The sequence below is a fragment of the Mastigoproctus giganteus genome, chromosome 6 (genome assembly GCF_048544385.1).
Source record: "Mastigoproctus giganteus isolate SK-2022 chromosome 6, ASM4854438v1, whole genome shotgun sequence".
In the NCBI taxonomy this organism is placed as follows: domain Eukaryota; kingdom Metazoa; phylum Arthropoda; class Arachnida; order Uropygi; family Thelyphonidae; genus Mastigoproctus; species Mastigoproctus giganteus.
Window position 1 is genome coordinate 143,133,744 of NC_143580.1, and position 27,547 is coordinate 143,161,290.

The 27,547-nt window shown below is 38.0% G+C and overlaps 1 protein-coding gene across 2 annotated transcripts in view; it reads right to left on the reverse strand.

The window, feature by feature from the left end:
* Positions 1-27,547, reverse strand: part of LOC150084630 (lysosomal-trafficking regulator-like) — an 813,382-nt gene that overhangs the window by 93,646 nt on the left and 692,189 nt on the right. For both annotated transcript variants that reach the window (XM_090375369.1, XM_090375368.1), the window contains exons 22-23: positions 19,834-19,932; positions 3,047-3,186 (exon numbers count right to left, since the gene is read on the reverse strand). In XM_090375369.1, the coding sequence (XP_090231495.1) occupies positions 3,047-3,186; positions 19,834-19,932 (239 nt within the window). The remainder of the gene's footprint in view (positions 1-3,046; positions 3,187-19,833; positions 19,933-27,547) is intronic.

A 27,547-nucleotide genomic window follows, 5' to 3' on the forward strand; every position in this document is an offset into this window, starting at 1 on the left:
AAACAGTCAAGAATATCCGAATAGTTTTTGAAATGCCTTTAAATGCTGCATTACTCTCTAAATGGTTCTTTAAATTGGAATCTAATTTAGAGGTGAAATTTATTAATCCTTTGAATACTTCTGGATTTTCAGAATTGTCTTTTTTGTCATGTCCACATAAAGAAATTTCAAACTATTCACGAAATTTAGTGCAGTCTATTATTTTAGATAATACCTCTGATTCTTGGTAACTTTTCTGTTATGTTTGCAGATCAAAAGTCTGTAGGCCTCACTAAGCTGTTCTTTAATATTTATGCTTCCTAAAAGTGATAGTCAAATCACATTGTCAATATGTTTCTTCAAGCTCTCATGTTTTCCACATTTTCCTTTCATTTTGTTTATGTTTGTAAAGCCACTTTTTGTCCAAGTTAAGTCATTTCTGAACAGTAAACATGGTAAACAAAAAAATGCATTTCTAACTTTACAAACAACAAAGCAAACGTTTGCTTAGGTACCATTAAGTATTAAAACTGCAAATATATTTCTTATTATTATTTATTCCCGACTGAGTTATTTGAAATTCTGGTGTGGGGCAGCCTTCTTTATTAATGGCATTTTTTTCTTGAATAGATAATTGTGAAAAACTAAGTTGCTGAAATTTATTCACTGTCATGCGACTTAAATCAACTTAGATTGAATCAAATTTCGCAAAACCGTCTGTCATAGAAATAATGTGTTACACATCTCTTCATAACATAACTTAAACTTAGCAAGTTCAAGCTCAATGCACAATTTAGCTGTAATCACATGATTACACTGTTGAATGTTCAGCATCGACTTAACACCGATATAATTTACTTAATGGGAATTTAGGAAAATCCTGTGAATAACAAAAAGACACCGAAATTGTGATGACAGACTCTTCACGGTCAATGATCAAATTGGCACTGGTCACTTCGCAGTTCCTTTGACTAATTTTGTCACCTCTAAAAAATGCATATTGGCAACCCACCAGGCATTGATTCAACTATTGATTCAACCAGGCATTGATTCAACTATTGGGAGCAAAATGTGGAACTGTCTAGCGAACAGTTCTACCTACGGTTAAACTTCAAAGTTGAAAATGATTTCTTGTTTTTATTCGTTTATTATTGAAATGATTATTTGAAATGTGATTTGAAACTATTTCAAATAATCATTTGGTTCATTTTCCCATGAACCAAAGGCCTTAGACCAGTGTTTCCCAACCTTTTTTGAGTCACGATCCCCTTTTATAATAGCCAAGTAACCTGCGATCCCCACCACATTTACATACAAAGGCATTTTTAATAGGGTAAAGAAAACACATTAAAAATAGATTTTTCAGAATATAATTCTAACCTAATATTTAATGCGATGGTTATACTTGCATCTGGTCAACCAGCTTCAAAATTTGCGACTGAGTGTTTGTTAAAGCCAACCTCATGTCATCCTCAACATTCATTATTGCCAGTTGGCATTAGACGGCCCATCGCGGCCATTATTGAATTACATCATTGCAAACATGGCGGCGTCAGCAAAACATGCGGGGTGATCTTCAACAGCATTAAGAGAGCAACTCACCTTTATTCAACGGTCTGTATTCGACAGTCTGTTATTCACACATTGAGACACCGATTAAAAATGAATTCTGATATTGAATTTTGCATCATAGTGAATATTTTTTTTTTAGTTTACTATTTGTAACATAGAATTTTATTCTAATGATAACACTGCATTTGTATATTTTATTTTTAGGGAGTGAATCAAGGTCCGCCGCGGTGGAAATTAAAAAAAATATTAAAGGCCCACCATAGCAAATAATTAAAATACTATAAAATGTTTAATATGTATGAACGTGGCGGGCTTTTAATATTTCCTTTAATTTATAAAAAATCAGTGTTACAACCACTAGTAGAATATTGCAGTGTAGCCATATGCCATATTGAAATAAATAAGTGTTGAAAGCCTTCGTGGTGAAATTTCCTATAAAAATAATTGTGGCAATCCCCCCAGAAAACTCTTTGTGACCCCCAAGGGGGTTGCAAAGAAAAAACATTTTTGTGACCCACAGGTTTGGAACCCGGCCTTAGACTATGGTTAGGCCTGGATGGCTTTGTTTAATACTTGTATTAAATAAAGCAATTATTTTTTTAATTATTGGAAGCAGAAGATGAGTAAACTATATGCAGGACCTGTTAATAAAAATATTCATTGCATTGTTCTTCACAAAATTTCATATAATTCTGTTGACTGTATACTTAGATTTAAAAAGCTGGGGGGGGTGCTGCAGTTCCGCAGTGCCTACCAAGAGCCACCACAATCCCCACACCTTGAAAGGGTAACTTCAAACATTAACATATGGTGGAATGATGTGATAAGATGTACAAGCTCTTTTTTGTTTTTTTTCTGAGGATACAGTGCATTGTGGAACACACCTAAGCATACTCCATCATTTTACTGTGTCACAACCTGTTGGATCCACTACCATGTTGGGCATCAAGAGGACAAGTAGCTGCTTTGGTTTTTAAAGATTGCATAAGGAGACACTTTTGACCCACTACTTGGCTTTTTTTTTATTCACCTAAATTATTCATGGTGTGAAGACTGCCAGAGCATGTTTTAGCAAATCACTGGGTGCTTCCGTAGCCAGGTAGGAAGGAGCAGCAGTGCGTAGTGCACGCTTCTTGATTAGACCGGGGTTCGAGCCCGTCACCACCAAATACGGAGGATGCGGAAAGGTCAGGGAATGACCACTGCATATCCCGGAGCAATATGGCCTTAGCTGCTAATGCTCCTAAAAACTAAAAAACAACAAAAAAAAAAAAAAAAAAAACAGCAAATCATACTAGAGATTTTGAATGACATGTATAAAAATTCAGCTTATAGAGCCCGAACTAAGCCTAATTATTATCTCCCATCTTTGTGGGCAATGCATGCCAGATATTCAGTTACAAAAAAAGTTAGAGCCACTTCAAAATGTTCTACTTTTATGCATACCCAAAAGGATCACCCTGTGTATGTGTGAATTTGCTTATTGTAAACTTACTTATTAAGATCCCATATGATGCATGAGCCATCTTCACTACTGCTCACAGAAATACTATAGGTTTTGCATATATATATCGATGTGATAACTTCAGAGTGTCCCAAAAGATGAACAGCAGAAGTTGCATTTTCTACTCTGGACTGAAAGTCATAAAAAAAAAAACAAAAAAAAAAAAAAAAAAAAAACTATTACACGCTAAGGAAACTTTCAATATATCCAAATATAAATTAAATATCAAAATATAAACGAATATCAAATATCAAAATATAAAACAGATATCAAATATCAAAATATAAATAAATATCAATATAATTTTGATATACATTAAAATCCTCTTACAATGAACTTCACAGGGTGCACAACTAATTTTGTAGTATTGAAAGTTTGTTCTAATGTGTATCACTGAAAATTATTGCAAAAGAATATTTATTCAAATGAATTCTGCTGCATTTCTAAATTACTATTTCTAATATGAAGAAGTAGTAATTTCTGCTTTATTTTATTTAAATACTGACTTTAAAATAAAGAGGCTGATTTGAGGCTAAGAATACAGCACTAAAAGAATTAAAAAAAAAAAAAATTTCCCATTTCATCCATTCACTAGAAATATTTGTTGAGTTCTATCTTGTGAACTTATTTAAGTTGTTGACTTCAACTACAACAGATGGAAGTTTGTTCCAACTATCAACCACCCACTGGCTAAAGGCAAATTTCAGCACATCTATTCTACAATTGTCTTTCCTCAATTTGAATTTATGTCCCCTCAGATGAGTAATCTGAGCAAGAGGAAGAATCCCCTAAGCATTGGGCTTGCTCAAACCATTCAAGGCCTTATACATCTCAATTAGATCACCTTGGCAGTGCCTAGTCTCCAGAAGCTGCAATTTGCAGAACATAAGCCTTTCGTGGTAACACCAACCCTTTGTTCCCCTCACCAATCTTGTTGCCCTTCTCTGTACTCATTCTAGCAGCTCTACATCTTTCCTAAAATGAGGCCTCCAGACCTGTATACAGTACTCAAGGTGGGGCCTGATCATTGCCTTATACAATAGGACAATTACCTCCTTATCCCTGCTAGCAAAATTCCTGAATATCATTGACAAGATGCTATGAGCTACTTCTGTAGACTGTCTCATAAAACTTCATATCTGACTATACAATTACCCCAAGGTCCTTTTCATTCTCCACTAACCTGAGTGCACTACCACCCAGTTGGTATGTTATGTTGTGGTTACTGCTACCCATAAGCAGTAGTTTACATTTCTCACTGTTAAACTTCAGTTGTCACCTCTCATCCCATCTGCTCAACTTTTCCAGGTCTTGTTGCAGCACTATACTATCATTGCTGTCAGTAACAACCCTACCAATCTAATGTCTAAGTTGGCAGGAAGCAACCATCTGCAAACTTAGATATTAACCCTGATATACCTTCATCAATATCATTGATAAATACAGAAAACAACATCAGGCTAAACACCAAACCCTGAGGGAATCCACTAATAACATTAGTTCATGAAGAACAATGTCCACTGATTACCATTCTGTCTTCTCCCACTCAATTATCCCTTTATCCATTGTAGCAGCTTGCCCTTAATGCCAGACTGCTCCAATTTGCAGTCTTCCATGTGCAACAGTATCAAAAGCTTTCCTGAAATCCATGTATATGATATCAAAATTATTTTTTACATCCAGTTCCTTTGTGACCCAATCATAGAATCCAATCAAATTTGTCAGACAAGATTTCCCCTAAACAAACCCATGCTGTGTTTGAACTATAACTGCAGTCTTGTCTAGATGATCCTGCATTGCTTCTTTAAACAGTGATGATTCCATTATTTTCCTTGGAACAGAAGTTAAACTAATAGGTCTGTAATTACTCGTGTCACCCTTCGATCTCCCCCATGTGAATTGGGGACACAATTGCACATTTCCAGTCCGTGTCGATCTCCTCTGAGTCCAAGGAAGCTTTCATAATTATGGGTAAGGGTTTGCTTACTTTCTTTTATTTTCTTTAATATAACTGGATAGTCCCATCCATCCCAGGTGCCTTTCTGATGTTTAACTTTGACAATTTCTCTTCCACTTTTCTCTAAGTTATTACGAAAACATTTAGCTCCATGGCAGAGTTTTATAAGTTTCTGGCCTTCACTTCCCTACAGACTTCCTCGTGTGTGAATGTGTAGATGCAAAATACTCATTCAGTTTGTCAGCTACCTCAGCAGGTTTTTCAACAATTGAACCGTTGATGTTAAGTGGACCAATCTGATTCATCCCCTTCCTTCTGGAGTTTACATAATAAATTTATTACAACAAATAAATAAATTGATTCCCACTTCTCTCTTTCCACCTCCTGCTCTGCAGGAGGATGTCTTCTTTCCTACTCCTCCTCCTTGTTCCTACTCACCCTCCCTCTCTCTCTCTCTCTCTTTTGTTCTCCATCAGGAAGATCAGGTCAACCCTGATGGAGGCCTGCTCACCCGCTAGTGGTGGTAGCAGGCAACGTGTAGTCCCAATAGGAACCCTGTGGCCAAGTAGCCAGAACATAACAAGAGAACCCAACAAAACACTTTTCACATACAACACACTACACTTTTTCTGGTTTTTACAGAGGTTCTGTATACATCACAAGAGTACTATGGCACTTATGGAAAACCACTAGTGGCATCTTACCCAAACACTATGTCAATACGTCTTCCAATTTGGCTGCCATTTTGGACATTTAAGTGACTGTAAACATGTGTTTATCACTCCTGTCTGTTTTTTATTAAAATTATGTTGTTTAAAGTGTGCTTAAAATTAAGTTTTATACCAGTGGATTCCTTGTGAAACAAACTACTGATTGATGAGATTGTTTTGAACTTCCTAAGGGATTTTAAGAAAATAACTTGGTTTTCCATTGACACCATGCTGCCATTGACTTAGCATTGGGGAGGACAGTCACTGTTAAATTTCTAACCCTCACAACTTGATCTTTCTTTGACTGGGGTGGGAACCTCTCTGTAAGTGGACACAGAATGCATCCCACTTGCCAAGTCTGTGTTTTGATTTCCCCTAATGCAACATCCCTAGACTAACACGGGTGGCACTAGACTTTTTAACCGTGCTACTCATTGAAAAACTTACATCACTTGCAGACTCATTCCTTCCCCCAATTCCCATGTCGAAGTTGAACGTAATCTCTAGGGCCCTTTTTCAATTTGCTGTTTTTCTCTTTTGTAGCCCAAAATTTTTCCAGACCATAATTCAGCATGTAGTCACTGCTTGGACTTAGGCCAATCACAATTCTTCTCATTAGCCTGCTGACTAGCTACACTATTCAGGCCTTACTACTCTGGATTCTTGGTAATCTACCCTACAGTAATAAACTCAAAACATGTCTGACTTCAAAGCAAAGCTCCACATACTCCCTGTGGTGTCACCTACCAGAACGAGGCTTGAGTTAGCAGATGATAGTGACCACAGTGACTGTTGACCATTCCATGCATCAAAAAAAAAAAAAACAAAAATGCAATACAACTAGATCCTGACACAAATTTTCCTCAATACTTCCATTTTGGAAACTAATCCCAACAAAGGCTACAACTTGAGGAAGCTCTTACACTTCAATCAAAGCAGTCAGATCCAGATCATAACAGATATAGATGAACACGGAGAGAGAGTCGTTCTGGACTCCAACTCCATATCCAGAAAGGAAAAATCAATGCAAAACTTGAAGCCCGATTTAAAAATATCGAGTAAGCAAATAAAATGTAGCAGCACTGTTGCTGCATTTGTTTGCTTGCTTGATACTGAAGTACTGAGGAACCAGCACACCTAAGTGCTGAGGAGCCAGCCTACACCTGAGCCACAAACTCCAGAAGAGAAGACTAAGGCAAGACAGAACTTAAACAGAATCTTGTTGTTCTCAAACTGGTGGAAGAATAAACTGAGACAACTAGTGAGGCCATTAAAGAAGCTCTCACAAATGCATCAAGACAAAAGTGAAAAGCCTAAAAGTAAACTTTATTAGAAAATCTAGAAATTTTGGAGTAATAGTCGAAACTGCTATCAAAGTTGATGCACAAATGCTCCTCCAAAACCTACCAGTTTCTGACTCAGGTCTTACAGAGGAAATTCCGAAGCCAAAGGGTCCATCTATTATTATCTTTGATATTCTCAAAGAGGCCTCTAGGGATGAACTAGTTGGCAAAGTATATCAAAGAAATCTTTCTGATGCTTTCTCCAGAGAAGGAAAAAACAAGGGCTTCACCCCAAAGTACGTAATGCCCACAACATTGAAGACCAATGTAAACTGGACTGTTGAGCTCACTCCAATGATCTGGAAGACAATCTCCACACAAACTAGGATATATATAAAATGGACATCACATGGATTTAGGGAGCATGTCCCTGTCCCTAAATGTATCTGGTGTCTTATGTTTGGGAACATGACATACTCATTCCCAAACTGTGTCTACCCGTGGCCACTTAGTTCAACAACTGCCAGAAGAAATTTGAGCCCCAGTCTGCAAAATTTTAAGTCCAACAAGAGGGACACTACTCTCACTCAATCAGAGATGGCAACTATTCAGTATACCAGAAAGCAAAATGTCTAATCAAGCAGGAACCCAACTATGAATATACACAATAACCAGCCCACCCACACACACACACAACACACCCCAATAAACTTTATCCAGCTCAGTGTATTTGATTAGTCATGGACCAAATTAAGAAAAATGCTGAGGTGAACACAGATATCCTGCTCCTCCCACTCTGGAAAAATTCAAGGATATTCACTCTCCCAGAAAATAGTTGAAGCGACTAATGATACTACCAAGGCAGTAGTCATCATCAGAAATAAAAACATGACTGTCACTAAGATCAACTCCTTATGCACCCCAAAGGGCACATGTGCACATGCTATTACTGAACTTGGATCCATCATATTTGATCTACACCAGGACACACACAGACTTAGGAGCATGTCCCTGTCCCTAAATGCATCCGGTGTTTTACGTTTGAGCATCTGACTCATACTCGTTATACAGGGCCATATCCTTCTCTGTGGTCCATCAAGCTAATCCAGCTCTTCCCATGAACACTGATATCACAAGGTTTGCCCTCAAGCACACTGACTGGAGCAGGTTTGCCACTGCCCTACATTCTAATCTGTAGGACTAACTACCCATGGCTTGCTTCACTCTCCCCAGAGCAACGTCCAAACAAGAGCACCAGCATTCATCCTCAATTACACCATCATCTGTAGTGGTGCAATTCTGAATAAGAATCCTTTTCAAAACTAAACACCCTCAGGAGACAAGTGCATAACGCCAATAAGAGATTTCAGCAAGCTAGATCATCATGGTTGCAATCCTAAGTTGATGCCCTCTGTGACACACATAGAACAGTCTGCAACAATTATATACGGCCATTAGGGAGAGAAAGAGAGGCCTCTTGGGGTGATCTGGTTGCCATCTCTGAAAATAACAATCTTTCTGGTGTAGCTTATAAAATTGTTACTTCAAAGCTCCCTTGTGGTGAAGTAGTCAGCTCTACACTCACCCCTGCTAGGCCCCTTACCAATTATTGGAGGAATTCATTATAAATATAATGATGCCCTGTTTCCTGAAATTACCAACAATTGGCAGAAGCACAGAGAGCCATTTGCAGTTAAAACAGGTCATACCACCACGATGACAACTGAAGAGCCTTTTATCAGAGAAGAACTAAATAAGTGCCAGGATTTGACCTCCCCAAGGTAGAAATTATTAAGAAATTCCGTAACATGTTCCCTCAGCATCTATAACAAATTCTTTGCCTACTCCTCTAACCCAAACTGCTGTAAACTCCATCTAATCTTAAAAAAGCCTGATAAGTCACTGACTCAGCCTAACTTTTAACATACAATTGCTCTTCTATCAGTATTTGGGAAAATCTTTGAGTGCCTCCTTTATCACGGGACTAACCTCCTATATTCCACCGCAAAAATCTCCATTCTCCCCTCCAGTATGGATTCAAACAGGGCTGCTGTGCTGAGGATGCTCTCCTCTCTCTCTCTCTCTTAGAACTGCTCCAGCTACTACTGAACAGAAATATCTTATCATCATAGCTAGTGACTTTGCCGGTGGCTTTGATGCCCTGTATTGCCTCATCTCACTCAGGCAAACTGCTGAAATCTCTTTCACTGCCTCCATGATGATCTCAGCCCCAGGAATAAATTACATATAATCTACCCAAAAGTTATCCAGAGCCTGTTTGCGGGGGATCTATTCTTGGTCCACTCTTTTGGGCAATCGTTTTGGATGAACTTGCCACTGAAATCACTGATACCTCATTCCTTGCTTTCGTGAATGATTTCATTGTCCTCGTAAAAGCCAACAACTAAGCTCAACTTGAAAAGTTAAGCTTGGGTGTTGGCTTTTACAAGGACAATGAGATCATTCATGTGACTAATGAGATCAATTTGATGCAGAGATCCATTTGGACAATTTGATGCAGAGTGGAGTTTGTTCTGGCTTTTAAAAGTCAGAACAAACTCCACTCTGCATCAAATAAATTCCTGAACAAACCTCCATCAACTAAGCATTTCTGCAGAAAAAAATCAGGTCATATTGATCAAGGGCTCCCTCAGTGTCATCAGGTCTTTTACTATTAAACTGGCAATGAACCCAGCAGAATTTATCAACAGATAAAATACCTGGGAATCATTATTAATGCAAAGTTTACATTCCTTTCACACCTTGCAGATAAGATCAGAAGGTACACTTCACTTATTGCAAGGATCGCTAAATGCAACTGAAGGCTCAAATGTTGTGCCTTCTCACCCATTTATAAGGCTGTTTTCTTTCCAGCAGTGTGCTATGGTGCTGGCGTTTGGTACCAACAGACTATCATTATTAGAAATCAACATCAATTGGAATCGATTCAGCGAAATATTCTCTTAGCTGTCATTGGTGCCAGCTGTATTGTCAGCACAGCAGCCTTCCATGTTCTTGCAAGGGCACTTCCCCTGCACCTCAACATCATAGCCAGAGACCTACTCTACTGTGACAAGAAGGCACTCCCTCCATCCATCCCAAACTACAATCTAAACCTCTAAACCTTACAAATTCCTGGAAGTAAGAAAAGAAAAACATTACTGCTCATCATACTGACATCTGGCAAGCAAACTGGAACACCATCAGGGGCGGACTGGCCATAAGGCTTACTGGGGAAACCCCGGTGGGCCGAAGACCGATGGATGCCAGTGGGCACTACTAAAACGTTCCTCTGGTAAGGATTTTTGACCCAGTCCGCCTCTGAACACCAGTCTAATCTTAGCGCAGCATTGCCAATAGATTAATTTCAAATGTCTGGATCACATTTTCGAAAACCCCCTCTCTAGTTCTCTCTGGGATATTATACAACCAATCTGATTACAGGACGTCTCGCAAAATTCCATGCTTTGCTGAGCCAAAACTTACAGAGGATTCACTGTGTTCCTGCAGACTCACTGAGAATTGGGAACATGTCTTTTATCACTGCTACCAATATTACTCATCAAGAAGAAAAATGCTTGTGGAACTCTGCTCTCTGACTCATGGACAGGAATTCTTTGAGACAACGAAGAATTCTTCACAGATGGGCACTATTATACTCACTTCTTGACCTTTGCACAGGATTCTTTCATCCTGAGAGGAGGATGAAAGAATCCTCCAATTGGCACATCAAATTGACAATCAATTGACACATCAAATTCTTTCATCCATCCCCAAAGAATTTGATGTGTCGATTGCAAACCTTACATGAGGAATTGTGTAGAGAAGGGGAGAACAGAAGCTTATCAAACTCTAACAGGGAGCTTAATGATTTCGTGATAACTAAGATCAAAGTCTAGGAGAAATTGTAGAAGTTAAATATAATGAAGGCAACTGGGGTGGATGAGAGCTATCCAGTTATATTAAAGGAGGTAGCAAAGGAAGTAAGGAGGGACTTAGCCATGATAACGAGAGCATCCTTGAACTCAGGTGAGGTCCCCATAGACTAGAGATGTACAAATGTATTCCCAATTCACAAAGGTGGATTTAAAAAGTAATATGAGTAATTACAGACCTGTTAGTTTAACTTCTATTCTGGGGAAAATAATGGAGTCACTGGTTAAAGAAGAACTGCAGGATCATCTAGACAAAACTGCACTTATAGTTCAGACACAGCATGGGTTTGAACTCAGGTGAGGTCCCCACGGATTGGAGATGTGCATATGTATTCCCAATTCACAAAGGGGGATTGAAAGGTGATATGAATAATTACAGCCCTATTAGTTTAACTTCTATTCTGGGGAAAATAATGGAGTCACTGGTTAAAGAAGAACTGCAAAATCATCTAGGCAAGACTGCACTTACTTTCTCACTTTTGTATCTCTCTCCAAACGTCTTGAGGCCTTAACTCTTTCTCCCTATGGTTTTACAAATTAGTTCCAATGGTGCAGCTGCCTGGTTCTGGCATGTTAAGAAGGTTACATTCCAGACTAAACTTTATGGCAGTCAATTTCAAATGCTTTTGGCAATGTGCAGGGCCTGTAGGAATGTCTCTCTCTCTCTCTCCTGCCTTGCAGGTCCTTAGCAGCTGTCTGCCCTCGATCTCTTCCCTTTGTACTGAGACTTGTGGTTCTACATCAGGCATGCTATCCCTGTGATCTCCAATGCTTCCAAGGAGGAGAAAACATGCTGTTGGAATCTTTTGATTCCAACAGCACTGGAAAGGCAGACAGTCCACTCCGTCTCTAAGGATCTTATCACTTAGTTTATCCCTAGTGTCACCTCTGCCACATTAGAGTCCACTCATAAATAGTTCCACCCCCCTGGTCTTTACATTCTCCCTACTTATGCTCTAGTTGTGCCTCTCTTAATGCCAAACTTGCAACTTTCAACTGATGAATTATCACTCTGTTCTTGTGGCACCTTAGAAGACTGGGAACATTCTATACCACTGTCAATATCTAGATCTTCAACAGAACCTTCTTATCTCTACTGGTGTCACTGTCCCTGGAACTGAACTCAAATTCCCGAGCACCAGAGAAAATTTTCAGTCCCTGCAAGAATTTGCTTGCCATGTCTCTGATCAGTGGTGATGCCTTCCAACTCAACTATGGGATACCTCCTTGTCTTCTTAGTGGAATCTGCTACTGATACTGGCCTTTGGCCAGTGTGGTATATATACATATATATGTTATTTGAGAGGTTTCTATATTAGTGTTTTCTGTATTTGCATAGAGTTACCTGTACATATTTAAATAAACCTAAAAAATTCATTTCGTTTCAAATTATATCAAATTTATTTTATTAATTATTATTATTTATTTATTTATTTTTTTTTTTGTTTTTATCATTGTTTTGTTCGGATTTATATATTTTTTTATTATTTTTTATTTTTATTTTTATTTTTTTTTTTTTTGGCTGGTGCAGCATAAGCCATAGGCTTTCTTGCTCCATGCGGCCGTTACTAATACTAATACTAATACTATATTTAGTTTTTTTGGCTACAAGAGTATATGTACTGGAACTATTGAAACGTTATAGGCTGTATATATGGACTATTTCAGCATATTTTGCTGAAATAATGAAATGGTGTGGCATCCTAAAGAGATACAGATTCACACATATCAGCCAGTTACCTAGAAGTTTATGATTATAAGAGCAATAGTTTAAGAATACGACAAGATTGTTAAGTAGAAGATTAATCATAATTATAAGATTGTTACATATTGGCATACATACAACTACTTATGGATACACAAGTCTATGTGTGTATATATATATATATATATATAGGCACTCCTCGACTTAATTGGTGTTTTTTCACGTACATAAGCGCGTTTCGTACATAAGTCCGACTTCAGTCTTATAAATACTAAATATATGTCCAATACAGTACAACTCACCGAGATTATAATCCCCAACAAACTTCACCAGGCTGTATGTACGGTATTGTTTACAGAATTTTTACAATTTGTAACTAAGTTAAATGAGGCTGAAGAAATACACAATGAATAATAATGTAGAGTGTGTAAACAAGACAAAATATACAAGAACAAAAATCGTGGAAGCTACTAAAAGTTTCATACCTATTAAGAAATATTGTTCAAGGTTTGGGCCTAAATGGTTATCAAATGAACTAATGAGACTCGTAACAGAGAAGAAAAATGCATTGGATGCATATAAATTATCAAGCGACTCAGAAGCCTATGGCAGATATAAGCTAGTCTGTAATCAGGTCACAAAGGAGGTTAGGCAGGCGAAGGCAGATTACGAGAAATCCTTGGAAAAGATGCTAAGAAAAACAGTAAGGATTTCTTGTATAAATTCTAAAAGGAAGGGGATGAGAATCTGATTGGTCCACTTGACATCGATGGTTCGACTGTTGATGATCCTGCTCAGATAGCAAACAAACTGAATGAGGATTTTGCATCTACATTCACACATGAGGAATTATTAAGGTTTCAAAATGGCAGAAGGTTATCAAATTGTATCAGGATACTTAATGATTTTGAAATAACTGAGAGCAACGTGGAGGAGAAATTGTTGAAGTTAAACATAAGAAAAGTACCTGAGGTGGATGGGATCAATCCAGTTATATTAAAGGAGGAAGCAAAGCAACTAAGCAAACCCTTAGCCATAATTATGAGAGCATCCTTGAACTCAGGGGAGGTTCCCACGGACTGGAGATGTGCAAATGTATCCCCAATTCACAAAGAGGGATTGAAGGGTGACACGAATAATTACAGACCAGTTAGTTTAACTTCTGTTCCGGGTAAAATAATGGAGTCACTGGTTAAAGATGTATTCCAGGATCATCTAGACAAGACTGCAGCAATAATTCAGACACAGCATGGGTTTGTTAAGGGAAGTCTTGTCTGACAAATTTGATAGGATATTATGATGTGGTTACAAAGGAACTGGATGCAAAAAATAATTTTGATATCATATATTCGGATTTCAGGAAAGCTTTTGACACTGTTGCGCATGGAAGACTATTGTACAAATTGGAGCAGAATGGTATTAAGGGTAAGTTGCTACAATGGATAAACGGATGGTTAAGTGGGAGAAGACAGAGGGTGGTAATCAATGGGTGCTATTCTTCGTGGACTAATGTTATTAGTGGAGTCCACAGAGTTTGGTGTTGGGTCCACTGTTGTTTTGTATATTTATCAATGATATTGATGAAGGTATATCAGGCTTAATGTCGAAGTTTGCAAATGCTACAAAGGTTGGCAGGGTTGTTATTGACAGCAATGGCAGTGTGCTACTGCAACAGGATCTAGATAATTTGGGCAGATGGGCTAAGAAGTGGCAACTGAAGTATAACCTTAACAAATACAAAGTACTGCATATGGGTAGAAGTAACCACAGAGAAACGTACCAACTGTGTGGTACTACACTTAAGGTGGTAGAAAATGAAAAAGACCTGGGAGTAATTGTGCAGTCAGATATGAAGTTTTCTGAGCAATGCAGACAGGCTGCCAGGGCAGGTCATGGGGTTTTGTCAATGATATATAGGAATTTTGTTAGCAGGGAAAACTAGGTGATTGTCCCTCTGTATAAGGCAATGGTCAGGCCACGCCTTGAGTACTGCGTACAGGTCTGGAGGCCTCATTTTAGGAAGGATGCAGATTTGCTTGAGCGTGTACAGAGAAGGGCAACAAGATTGGTGAGGGGAATGAAGGGATCCTCTTACCAAGAGAGGCTTAAGTTCTGAAAATTGCAGTGGCTGGAGACTAGGCACCTGCGCGGTGATCTGATTGAGGTGTATAAGGCCTTGAATGGGTTGAGCACACTGAATTTTAATGGGATCCTTCCACTTGTTCAGATTACGAACCTAAGGGGGCATAAATTCAAATTAAGAAAGGACAGATGTAGAATAGATGTGTGGAAATTTGCCTTTAGCCAGCGGGTGGTTAATTGCTGGAACAAACTTCCATCTGTCATTGTGGAAGTTGATAAACTGAATAAATTTAAGGAGGAAATGGACAGGCATTTGGAGGGAATGGTGTGATTTTTTTTTTTTTTTTTGGCTGATGGTGCATAAGCTCATACACTTGCTTTCTTGCATCACATGCCACTACTACTACTAAACACAAGGTTTTTTTTTTTGGGTTGTATAATTTAAAACACTAAAGAAGATGGGCAATCAATAACGAGCACAAATTGCAACTAACATGATATGTGCAAGTGAGATCCAGAGTAACAAGTTTACGAAGCTTAAAAATAGGAATGAAGAGAAGTTTCTGAAAATTTGTGTTCTTTATATGATTGAAGATTTCAGTGAAGGGGAACCATTTCACCATAATAACATAAAACCTACAGAATTGCAGCTATCAGAAATAATGCAAATGCAATAAGATAGAATTTACTACCCATTTAAAATTGACTGCACTAATTGAAAAGCCCAATAAACAGGAACTTGCAAATTGTTTTTATTGTTTTATGGTAGTAACTTCCAGAAAATGTCATGAAGGTATTCAAAACTGATTTTTATAACCAAACATAGCAATAAACAGTATTGGAGTTGTTGGTGTGGGGTTTTCAGATACTAAATTTTCAGACAGTTTTAGGAGCATCAGTGACTAATGCCATATTGCTCCTTGTATATTGTGCATGCGTTCTGTTGTTGATTTTCTGTTTGCTGGACGAAAAACCCAAGTTGTGGGAGATCCCCAGTGTTGCTGGACAATAATGACACCACTATACACCATGTCCTCCAATTTAAAAATTCATATTTGCACTTGCAGTTTTTTTTTTTTTTTTTTTTTTTGTAATCTTAGAAATCTATTCAGGAACATGATAAACAGTTTTTAAAGTCTCTTGGAGTAAAAGCACTGCCACAAAAAAAATGAAACATCTAATGATGCGCAACACATAAAAGATGTGTCAGTATTTCACTTATACTGAACAAGAAATAAAGATGGCTCTACATTTTGAAGAAATGCTTCGCTTGTAAAATAATAACTAAGTTATTCTTTAAGGCATGGTGTGCAAATAAATTCAAATGCAAAGTAGTGAAAATTCTAAGCATTCAACCTGATTAGGGAGAGGGAGATCTGTCTTTAATTTCTTAAAGTTGTACAAATAATTTTCAGATGCTTTCTGTACCATTCATTCACTGAATGAATTGTTGTCCTTCCTCCATAATCAACTTCACATAATGTAATAAAGAGATTCAGTCACTGAAGAAGAAGTCATATAGGAAGTGGTGTCATGAAGTACCATTTCCTATATGACTGCATCTGAGAATTACTCTCTATTTCTTCAAGAAATTAAAGAGAGATTTCATGTCACTTCATTGAGTTCAGTGGGACCAACAGATGATGTTACCAACTGCAAATTTTAAATGAGAAGTATTCAGAGAAGTAATCAAAGAACCTACTAGACTTTTCATACCAATGAAGAAATATTGTTCAAGGCTTAAACTTAAATGGATGTCAGATGAACTATCGAGACATGTGGCACAGAAGAAAAGTGTATGGGAGGCATATAAATTATCAGGTGACATAAGCCTATGGAAGATGTAAATTAGTCTGTAATTTTCACAAAGGATGTTAGGCAAGCTAAGGCAGATTAAGAGAAGTCTCTGGCAAAGAATCATAGTAAAGACTTCTATGTGTATATTAACAGTAGAAGGAAGGAGTTGAATCACATTGTGCCACGTGATGACAATGGGTTAATTGTTGATGATGCTGCTCAGGTTGCAGAAAGATTGAATAGGTATTATGTGTCTACATTCACACATGAGGAATTCTTTAGGGAAGGAGATGCAACACAAGTTTATCAAACTCTAACAAGGAGCTAAATGGCTTTGTGATAACTGAAAGGAAAGAGGAAGAGAAATTGTTGAAGGTGGACATAAAAAAAGGTATGTGGAGTGAATAGAATATATCCAATTATATCAAGGAATGCCATTATACTGCAATCACAGCATGGTCTTGTTAAGGGTCAGTGTTGTCTAACCAATCGGATTGGTTACTCTGATAGGTTACTATGATTACTGGATGCAAAAAATAATTCTGACATCATATACTTGGAATACAGGAAAATGTTTGATACTGTTGCACATAAAAGACTGCTGTACAAACAGAAGCAATGTGACATTAAGGGCAAGTTACCTCTATGAATAAAGGGAAGATTAAATGGAAGATAACCCCAGGAGCTCACATCTGGTGAGTATGGGCTTGGCACACCCAGGGTCCTGAGCTGGATATCATCATTCTTTTCTTTCTTGGTGATTCCATTCTACTTCTGACTCTCTTCTCTCAGGGTAACTCAGAATTTTTTTTTGGCTGGTGCAGCATAAGCCTTGGGCTTCCTTGCACCATATGGCTAATAATAGTAATAAGGCAGAGAGTAGTTAACAATGGGCAGTGCTCTTCCTGGATTAATGTTATTAGTTTGGTTCCCCAGAGTTCAGTGCTAGGCCCATTGTTGTTTTCAATATTTATCAATGATACTGATGAAGGCTTAATCATCAGTATCATCAGTATCATACTGATGAAGGCTTAATGTCAAAGTTTTCAGATGATATAAAGGTTGATAGGGTGGTTAATGACAGTCATCAGAGCAAGTTACTGCAACAAGATCTAGAAAATTGGATCGATAGGCTGAGAAATGGCAGTTGAAGTTTAAAACTAACAAATGCAAGATACTGCAGAAGGGTAACAGTAACCCCAGAGCAGCTTATCAACTGAATGGAACTACACTCAGGGTAGTGGAGAATGAAAAAGACCTGGGGGTAATTCTGCAGTCAGACATGAAATTCTGTGAGTAGTCCAGACATGCTGCCACAGTTTGTCAATTTATATACAGAACCTTTGCTAGGAGGAATAAGGAGTGATTATCCCTTTGTCTAAGGCCATAGTTAGGCTGCATCTTGAGTACTGTATACAGATCTGAAGGCTTCACTTTAGGAAGGATGTAGATTTGCTGGAATGGGTGCAGAGAAGGGTACAAAAAAAAAAAGAAGAAATTTGCCTTCAGGAAAGGAATGATTGATCGTTGGAACAGATTTCCATCTACGTTGTGGAAGTAGATGATTTGAATAAATTCAAGGAAGAACTGGACAAATTCTAGGAGGGCACGGATGGGTGAGCTGTGTAGGTTTTTTTTTTTTGGCTGATGCTATATAAGCTTGCATCATTTGTCATATGCATCATATGCAAGTTGAAGTACTTTGATTTTCACTATTCTCTAAAATAATAACTGCATTGCAATTTATTACAGTAAAAATGCAACAGAGCCGAGTGGTCAGGAGCGTGAGTGCAATAGCATGTGCTCTTTGAATGGATCAGGGCTCCAGCCTGTGACTGCTAAATACGATTAACATTTGTATCGATGATTTACTGTAAGTTCCACTGACCTGGTGGTCGTGCTGGAGTATAAACAATTTTTTTTTTAAAAAACATATTTGTTTAGTCAAATGGGAAATTAAGAAGGGGTTAATTTTTGTTCATATATTATGTTATAAAATACAATTATTATTACAGACCATGGTGAGAACTGTAAGGATTTGCAAAATTCAATCACTGAATGCTGTACAGGATCTTTTGACTGAATTCATCACTAAGGATAAAATGATTTTGATTTATTTGCGATTCTTCAAACAATTTTACTTACACATAATTAGGAAGATTGGGGAAAATTACCCAAAAAATTTTTTTTCAGTGTTGTCCAGTTTTAGCAGAATCATGGTCACTACATTCAGTACTGTCAGCTTCTACATTGTTGTCTCCATCTCAAATTATTTAGTTCTAGGGTTTCAGAATGTCCAGATTTATGATGAGGATCCTCCCCCCCCACCCTCAATGTTCAGGACCAAGGATGCTGGTTCACCTGGCTCCCTGGATCCACTATTCAGTGTATAAACAATATATTCAGCAGTAATCTAGCAATTACATTTCTTTCTCAACTAAAATAACCTACATAATGCAGCAACATATAGTGACGCAAAAAATTACTGATTAATTTTTACAACACCTACGATAAACACCAATGTTGGAATCTAGAATCAAAACTGATACAAAAATAATGAGATTAGAATAAAATACTTCATGATTACTCAGTAAACAAGGACAGCACACTAAGGAAGTTAAACTAAAATCAAAATGAAAGTGATTGTGTGAAGGGCTACTGTCCTCCACGAGACCAATCTTCACATCACTCCTGATCAATTTAAGCCCAAATTACATAGAATACTGATTCAGAGCAAATGTTAAATCACACGTGGAAAATATGAATTAAGGTAAGTTAGGTAAGATGCAATACTGAGAGATCCAGCCCTGCAGCTGAAAGTTCCAAGTGCTGGCATCAGTTTTAAATGTGATGGAGGACTACTGTCCTCCCATAATGACTCAAAGATTACAGCCTCCTTAATACTATCGGCAAAGACTCTGGCAGCACCTTTGTTCAAGTGCATCCTCCTACTCAGGTAGGCCAGCCATACTAATAAAAATTTTCCCCAAAAGACTTGCAGAATCCTTCAAGTCTTGAGTAAATTCACAAGGCTTTCAGCATATATATTCCTCCTATCGTGCCTGGGTAGAATTGCTGAAACACATACATTCTAACCTAACCCACAGAATTTTATCAGCATTAATTACTGGATTATATTCAATTATGTTTTTGTATACAATAATCTGTTACTGTATTAATATTTGTCTTATAATAATTCAGTAACACATTATCTCATATAAATATCTATTAAAAATATAATTTTACATGGGAATAAATATATTTATCTCCTAAAGTTGCCTTAGAGAATGATCAAAAGCATATACAGACCTTTGTACAGTTAAACACTAGGCTATAAACATCTATAATCCCAGAAGCATGACCCATAAAAAGGAGTGGGCAGTCTGAAACAGAGGTGCAAAGGCAAATCTGAAAATTCAACAAGTTGTACATTTGAAATCAGAAATTGATATTGGAAAATATACAACTGATTCCACAAATTAATAATATATATTCTATGTGGCCAAGAGTCCAATCAATGTATAGTTCTAAAAAAATAGTATCAGGGCATGTGGTGGAAATTAAATTTGCCAGCTATAACTAAATTATAAAGTATTAATTTATTATTTCAACATTTGTTATAAAATAATTTTACTTTTATTTTAATATAATTTTAAAACTATCATATGAGTAGTATAATAGTTAAATACTAAACTTTTGAACTAAAATATCATCTGCAGAGAAATATCACTGCAGTGTCAAACTCTAAAAAAAAATGGACCCTATACACAAACAAAACAGTATTTGCATCATTAGTAGAGGCATATAATGTAAGAAAGCAAGCTTATATAGCAATAGCCAAGAAAATAAAAAAAAAAAAAAAAAAAACTTCCCATTTAACCCATTCATTCGATGAAAAAGTTTGTCCAGTTCTTCCTTGAATTCATTTAAGCTATCAACTTTCACACCAACAAATGGAAGGCTGTTCCAGCAATAAAAGCATCCACTGGCTAAAGGCAAATTTCCACATATCTCTTCTACAACTGCCTTTCCTCAATTTGAATTTATGTCCCCTTCAGGTATGTAATCTGAGCAAGAGAAAGAATCCCATTTGCACCTGATCAGAACATAAGCCTTTCTTGGTAGAAGCAACGATTTGTTCCCCCCACCAATCTCATTTTGATTCTCTGTAGTTGTTCCAGTAGCTCTACATCCTTCCTAAAATCAGGCCTCCTGACCTGTATGCAGTACTCAACGTGGGGCCTGATCATTGCATTTTACAAGGGAATAATCACATTCTTATCCCTATAAGCAAAGTTCCTGTATATCATTGACAAAACCAAATGAGCTGCTTCTGGCAGCCTGTCTGTTGTTGTTATTTGGTTTTTGGGAGCATTAGCAACCAAGGCCATATTGCTCTGGGGATATGCGGTGGTCATTCCCTGACCATTTCGCATCCTCCGTATTTGGTGGTCACGGGCTCGAACCCCGGTCTCATCAAGAAGCATGTGCTACGCACTGCTGCTCCTGCCCACCCGGCTATGGAGGCACCCAGCCTGTCTGCATGGCTCAGAAAACCTCATATCTGACTGCAGAATTACCCCCAGGTTTTTTTCGTTCTCCACTACTCTAAGTGTAATACTACCACACAGTTTGTACATTACTCTGGGGGTTACTGCCATGCATATGCAATACTTTGTATTTGGCATTAGCATTAGCAGAGGCAAGGCATATGATGCAAGAAAGCAAGCTTATGCATCAACAGCCAAAAAAAAAAAAAAAAAAAACACCCCCCCCCTTTTCACCCATCCATTCGCTCTAAAATTTATCAAGTTCTTCCTTGAATTTATTTACACTATAAATTTTCCACAATGACAGATGGAAGTTTGTTCCAGCAATCAACTACCCGCTGGCCAAAGGCAAATTTCCGAACATCTGTTCAAGAAAATTTTTTCCTAAATTTGAATTTATGTCCACTCAGGTTCATATTCTGGGCATGAGGAAGAATCCCATCAGCACTGAGCCTGCTGAAACCATTCAGGCCTTATAAATCTCAATCAGATCACCTCACAGGTGTCTAGTCTCCAGATGCTGCAATTAGCAGAACTTAAGCCTATCTAGATAAGAGCAACACTTTGTTCCACTCACTAATTTTTGTTCCAGCAGCTCTACATCTTTCCTAAAATGAGGCCTCCAGAGATGTATGTAGTACTCAAGGTGTGGCCTGAGCATTGCCTTATACAAAGGGATAATCACCTCCTTATCCCTACTAGCAAAGCCTGTCTGTACTGTCAGAAAACTTTATATCTGGCTGCATAATTACCCCCAGGTTTTTTTTTTCATTCTCTACTACCCTGGGTGTAATGCTACACAGTTGGTACATTTCTCTGGGGTTACTTCTATCCATATGAAGTACTTTGCATTTGTCAATGTTAAAACTTCAGTTGCCACTTCTCAGCCCACTTCCCAACTTTTCTAGATCCTGTTTCAGTAGCATATTGTTATTACTGTTATAAACAACCCTGTCAACTTTTGTATCACCTGCAAACTTGGACATTAAGTCTGATATACCTTCAACAGGGTCCTGAGCTGGATAAATACACAAAACAACAATGGGCCCAACACTGAACCCTGCATAACTCCAATAATATTAGTCCATGAAGAGCAGTGTCCATTGATTACCACTCTTAGACTTCTTCCATCAACTATCCTTTTATCCATTGTAGCAACTTGCCCTTAATGCCATACTGCTCCAATTTGTAAAGCAGTCCTCCATGTGCAACAGTATCAAAAGCTTTCCTGAAATCCAAGTATATATTCACCACAGGGGCTCACATCTGGTAAGTATGGACTTGGCACACCCAGGGTCCTGAGCTGGATATCATTCTTCTTCTCTTTCTTGGTGATTCCCTTCTACTTTTCTCTTTCTCTCTCACAGGGTAACTCAGGAAATTTTTTTGGCTGGTGCAGCATAAGCCTCAGGCTTCCTTGCACCATATGGCTAATAACAATAATAATAATAAAATAATAATATTATAACATCAAAATTATTTTTTTCTTCTGGTTCCTTTGTGACCACATCGTAGTATCCAATCAAATTGGTCAGACAAGACTTCACGTTAACAAACCCATGCTGTGTCTGAATTATTACTGCAGCCTTGTCTAGATGATCCTGCAATGCTTCTTTGACCTGTGACACCATTATTTTCCCTGGAAAATAAGGAGAAGTCAGAGGAGAAGTTAAAATTAACAGGTCTGTAATTACTCGTGTCACCCTTTGATCCCTCTTTGTGAATTGGGGATACATTTGCACATCTGAATTCCATGGGGACCTCTTCTGAGTCCAAGGAGGCTCTTATAATTATGGCTAAGGGTTTGCTTACTTCCTTTGCCGCCAGCTCTAATATAATTGGATAAATCCCATACACCCCAGGTGACTTTCTTATGTTTAACTTCGACCATTTTTCTTCCACTCTGCTGTCAGTTATTTCAAAATCAATAAGCTCCTTGTTAGAATTTAATAAGCTCCTGTCCTCCACTTCCCTATAGAATTCCTCATATGTCAATAGAAAATACTCATTAAGTTTGTCAGCTATCTGAGTAGGGTCATCAACAGTGGAACCATCAATATCAAGTGGACCAATCTGATTTATACCATTTCTTCTAGAGTTTATATAATTAAAGAACACTTTGCTGTTTTTCTTTGTGTCCTTTGCCAAAGATGTCTCATAATCTTTGTTCTCTTGTGACTTTATTACAGACTAGCTTATATCTACCATAGTGCTTTGTGTCGCCAGATAATTTATATCCATTCCATGCAATTTTAATGTTAACCTTCAGCTACCACCTCTCAGCCAATCTGCCCAACTTTTCTAGATCCTGTTGCAGTAGCGTACTGTCATTACTAACCCTGCCAACCTTCATATCATCTGCAAACTTGGACATTTAACAAATAGACATCTCAAGAACTTCAGCATTACATGGATAAAATACCACTGCTGTACTAAATGGTCCTCTGAATTATCCTCTGACTTTCAACATGATCTTGAACATGACCAGTGGTTAGGTTTTATTTTCAGGTTTGACTCAAACCTGGAACAATGTCCTAATCTCTACATATCACAATATGAAATGCAGCTAAACCAGCATCTGCAACTGTAGTTGTACTGTACTGTATTTTTGTCTAAGAAGCAGATGTCTCCAAATTTGCAAATATGCTATGGTGATGTTGCATCTCTTTGCAAAACTAGTCAGGAACAGATAGCAGTGTTACTGTGAGTTTGTATGTTATGTTGTGAATGTTGTATGACTGACCTCTTAACTATCGGGGAGCTGTGTTCACTTGGAAAACACCCATCGATGACAAGTGGAGTGATGGATGGTGTTCATGGAAGCTGTAAAGGATACAGTGTAAGACAGAGGAAGGCATTAAATCAGAAGTTGATCACATGTACAAGTCATAAGACTCGATCCTGTGCTGGCAGTAAAATGTTGTAATCAGTGTTGGCAATGTCCTGCCTCCAAACAGGCCTGCAAGATTATCTTACATTATCTTTAGTGCTGCAACGACAGCAAAGGTTGACTGGAGTTGTCTTGCTGAACCCAAAATCTGACTCCGGCAATTGTTACCACCAAAGTGTACAAATCCTATCCTCTGGAGACATGGAGTTAGAATGAATCCCACATTAAAGTATTCCCAAGTCAGAAAGTATGCTGACCTGGTTAGGCTGGTCTGGTTCAGTAGAGGGGTGAAATATCCCACTCAGGGGTCTTTGCACATTATTCCCTGGGGATGGGGTCAGCACCCAATATTTAAGTGTAATAATATCAGCAAGATGGTAGGCCAGGGCTGACTGGAGTGATCCAGTTGAGACCTGAACTCCTATTCTGGAGCTGGTGGTTGGCACCAGAGTCTGTAAATCCTACTCTCTTCAGCAGGATGTTTGCATGAAGTGAACTGGGAAAGGCTCCAACTCATCTTTTCCAGCCTGAGATTTGAACCAGATTGGATGTTCATCCTTAGAAAGTAGGAAGCAAAATTACTATGCACGCTATATGCCAATCCTTTATATATAATAAAGTAAATTCAGGGGAAGTTGTTTGTGCAAATCCCAAAAGCATTAGGTAGGTTGGAAAACTGCTAGCTTGGGAGAGGATACATATACTAAAAGGTTAACAGGGATTACAAGGACTGCTGGGAGTCAACATGGAACAAGTAAATACAGGCTGGCCTCGATTAACGCGATTAATTCGTCCCGCGACACATTAATCGAATATAATAATCAATAGGAAAAATTATAATTGGTCCTTGATCTTCTGGAATGTCCATAAAGAATTTTAAAAATACCTTTTAAATAACTTTTTAACTGTATACAATGTAAAAGATAATTATGGAATTAAATGTTTATTGCATAAAACAGCGGTTCCCAAACTGCGCGCCGCGGAATATGTATTTTAAATTTTCGAGGGAAATACAGCGATAGTCGATATCTGTCGGACATCGCATGAACTACTAGCTCAAGGTAGTTCACAGTTTCAGCATTTCTTATTAAGTTGTTTGGACCTAACTACTACACGGAACTGTTAGGTATTTCTTTTGGTCTGGGTGCGCCTTGAAAAAATTACTGAGACACTAAGGGTGCTGTGAACTGAGAAAGTTTGGGAACCTATGACATAAAATACACAATGAAGAAATGACTGTTGCGGAAATATTTGAACAGTGTTGACTTTCTCTTTTCATCAATCAATTTCCCATAGCCGACAATCTTCTCTGGACCCTGGCGAAATAAATATCGCAGAAAACCTCAAACCTTTTGTTTGAGGTTCTCTGTGATACGAAAGATTTCATCTAATCCTTTTACCGTTATCTCCTTCGCAGTAACATTTTCATCTGGCTCGTTTAAAAATTTGAATTTTTATGCAAGTGTGCATTGACTTTATTAGCATGAGACAAACAAGTAACACGTCTTCTTCCAATGGTTGACGGAACACACCGAGGCGGCAGCAGGCAAACGTTTGTTTATTGACTGTACGACTCGCGGTAAGCTTAATGCGCAATTCAAATCGTTTTCAACTATCGCATAAAAAAAAAGATCGCGTTAACTGGAAATTTGCATCGTGTAAAGTGAAAAGTGGTATAATTTTTCAAATAGCGTTAACTGAAAATCGCGTTAATCAAACTCGTGTTATGCGAGGCCTGGCTGTACATGGGCTGGAAGAATAAGAACAGGCACACGTATATTTGCATGTACACCAAAGTAAGGAGCATAGCAAATAAATTTGATGAATTTGAAGTGCTGGTTAAGACTTCAAATGTGGACACTGTTTGGATATCAGAGACATGGTGTCTCAGATATAAGGGTTGCAGAATTTGATTCTGGGGAGTACAATGTGCTCAGAAAAGATATTGTGTATGGTGTCAAGTGGCACAATGGGTTTCCTCTACAAATCGCTGTAGAGAAAGGACATGTATGCATGTATGTATACCCTGTCTATGGTGGCTCCCAGACTAATGTCCACACCCAGTGTCACTGTGATGAAATACAGGAACTCTGTAAAATTGGCCTGATGTGTGGTTAATGAATGTATATGTAGTGTTAGTGAATATTCTGTAGCATGTGTTGTGAGTGTCAGGCCTCTTTGCTGCCAGGGAGCAGCCATCACCTGGACAACTGCTGCCCAGTGCCTGTCCTCTGCATATGGAGCCGGACCTGTTTCCTGTATTTTATTGCATCCACTGGAGCTAGTGCAAAACCAGTGGATATACTGACCCCGTACTCAGGTTGCCCACTCCTGAATACCGCACTATCTTAACTATGGGCCTTTTCCAGTGTCAGTGTTTTGGAGTTGTCTGTATATATTTGAAGATATTCTGACAACTGTGAAGAGTAAGCAGCATGCATCTGTTTTATGTTGACATTCATCAGAATGCTTTTTTCCCACTGTTGAAAATAAGTGTCACAGTTACGAGTGAAAGTGTGCCATGGTGGATTTGTTATGTTACTATCCTCATATATGTTGTCAAAGCTTAGGCCCCTTGAAACTAGTTCTTGTAGTCGTATTCCAGCTGGTTTATTTACTGTAGGTTTGTTTCTGTAGAGTTTCACCCACTGTGGATTGAAAAGATACTGCCAAGTAGAATGATGAGAAAGAGTTTGAATTTTAATGGCATAGTTTAATAGCAGAATTTGCTTCTGGAGATATAGGGAAGGCTCATGGGCCTCAGCATATAAGTTTTGTACAGGCAATGTTCTGTATGCACCTAAGGAAATTCATAAGGCACTGTGATGTATGGAGTCAAGCCATTTGATAATACTTGGTCTACACAAGCTGTACATGGGGGCTTGTTTCCACAGTTTAATCTTTATCTGATTAAAGCATGGTATAAGTGAAGCAGTGTGTACTGGTCAGCTCCCCACATCACTGCAGAAAGAATTCTTAAGAATATTTAGTTTTTTCAGGCAGGTTGTTCAGAGGCATTTGATATGTTTCAAGAAGTTAAGCTTTTTATAAGAAGTTAACTTATGTCTCCTCGGTCTGATTAAAATATCAGGCCAAGGAAACATATGCTATTTGCTAGAGGTATCAGCTGATTTTCTAGTCTTATTTCTGGATCTGGATGCATTATTTGTTTTCTACAGAAATGCATTGCCATTGTTTTTGTTGTGATATTCTGTATCCATTGTTTCTTTGTCCTCAATTCTATTTTTTGGACCTGAAAATTATTTCCCATTGAATTGTCTTATTTGGTTCCATATAATATAACTATCTGTATTTCTGTTTATTTTGGAGGTGAAACATATCCATGATTCCTTTCTACTCTTATATCACATATATCTGGCTCTGGCTTTTTTAAAATTTATGAAGTTGGTGGAGGTGGGATACTTTAGAGATTCAAAGCCTTATTCTTCTCTCTCTCTCTCTCTCTCTCTTGGCTATACTGCATTCATCATTCCACCATTTTGTGGCATGTTTATGATATTTTCTAGAAGACTGAGGTTCTGTAGCTTTAGCTGCCATTAATATTTGGTTGATGACATGAGTT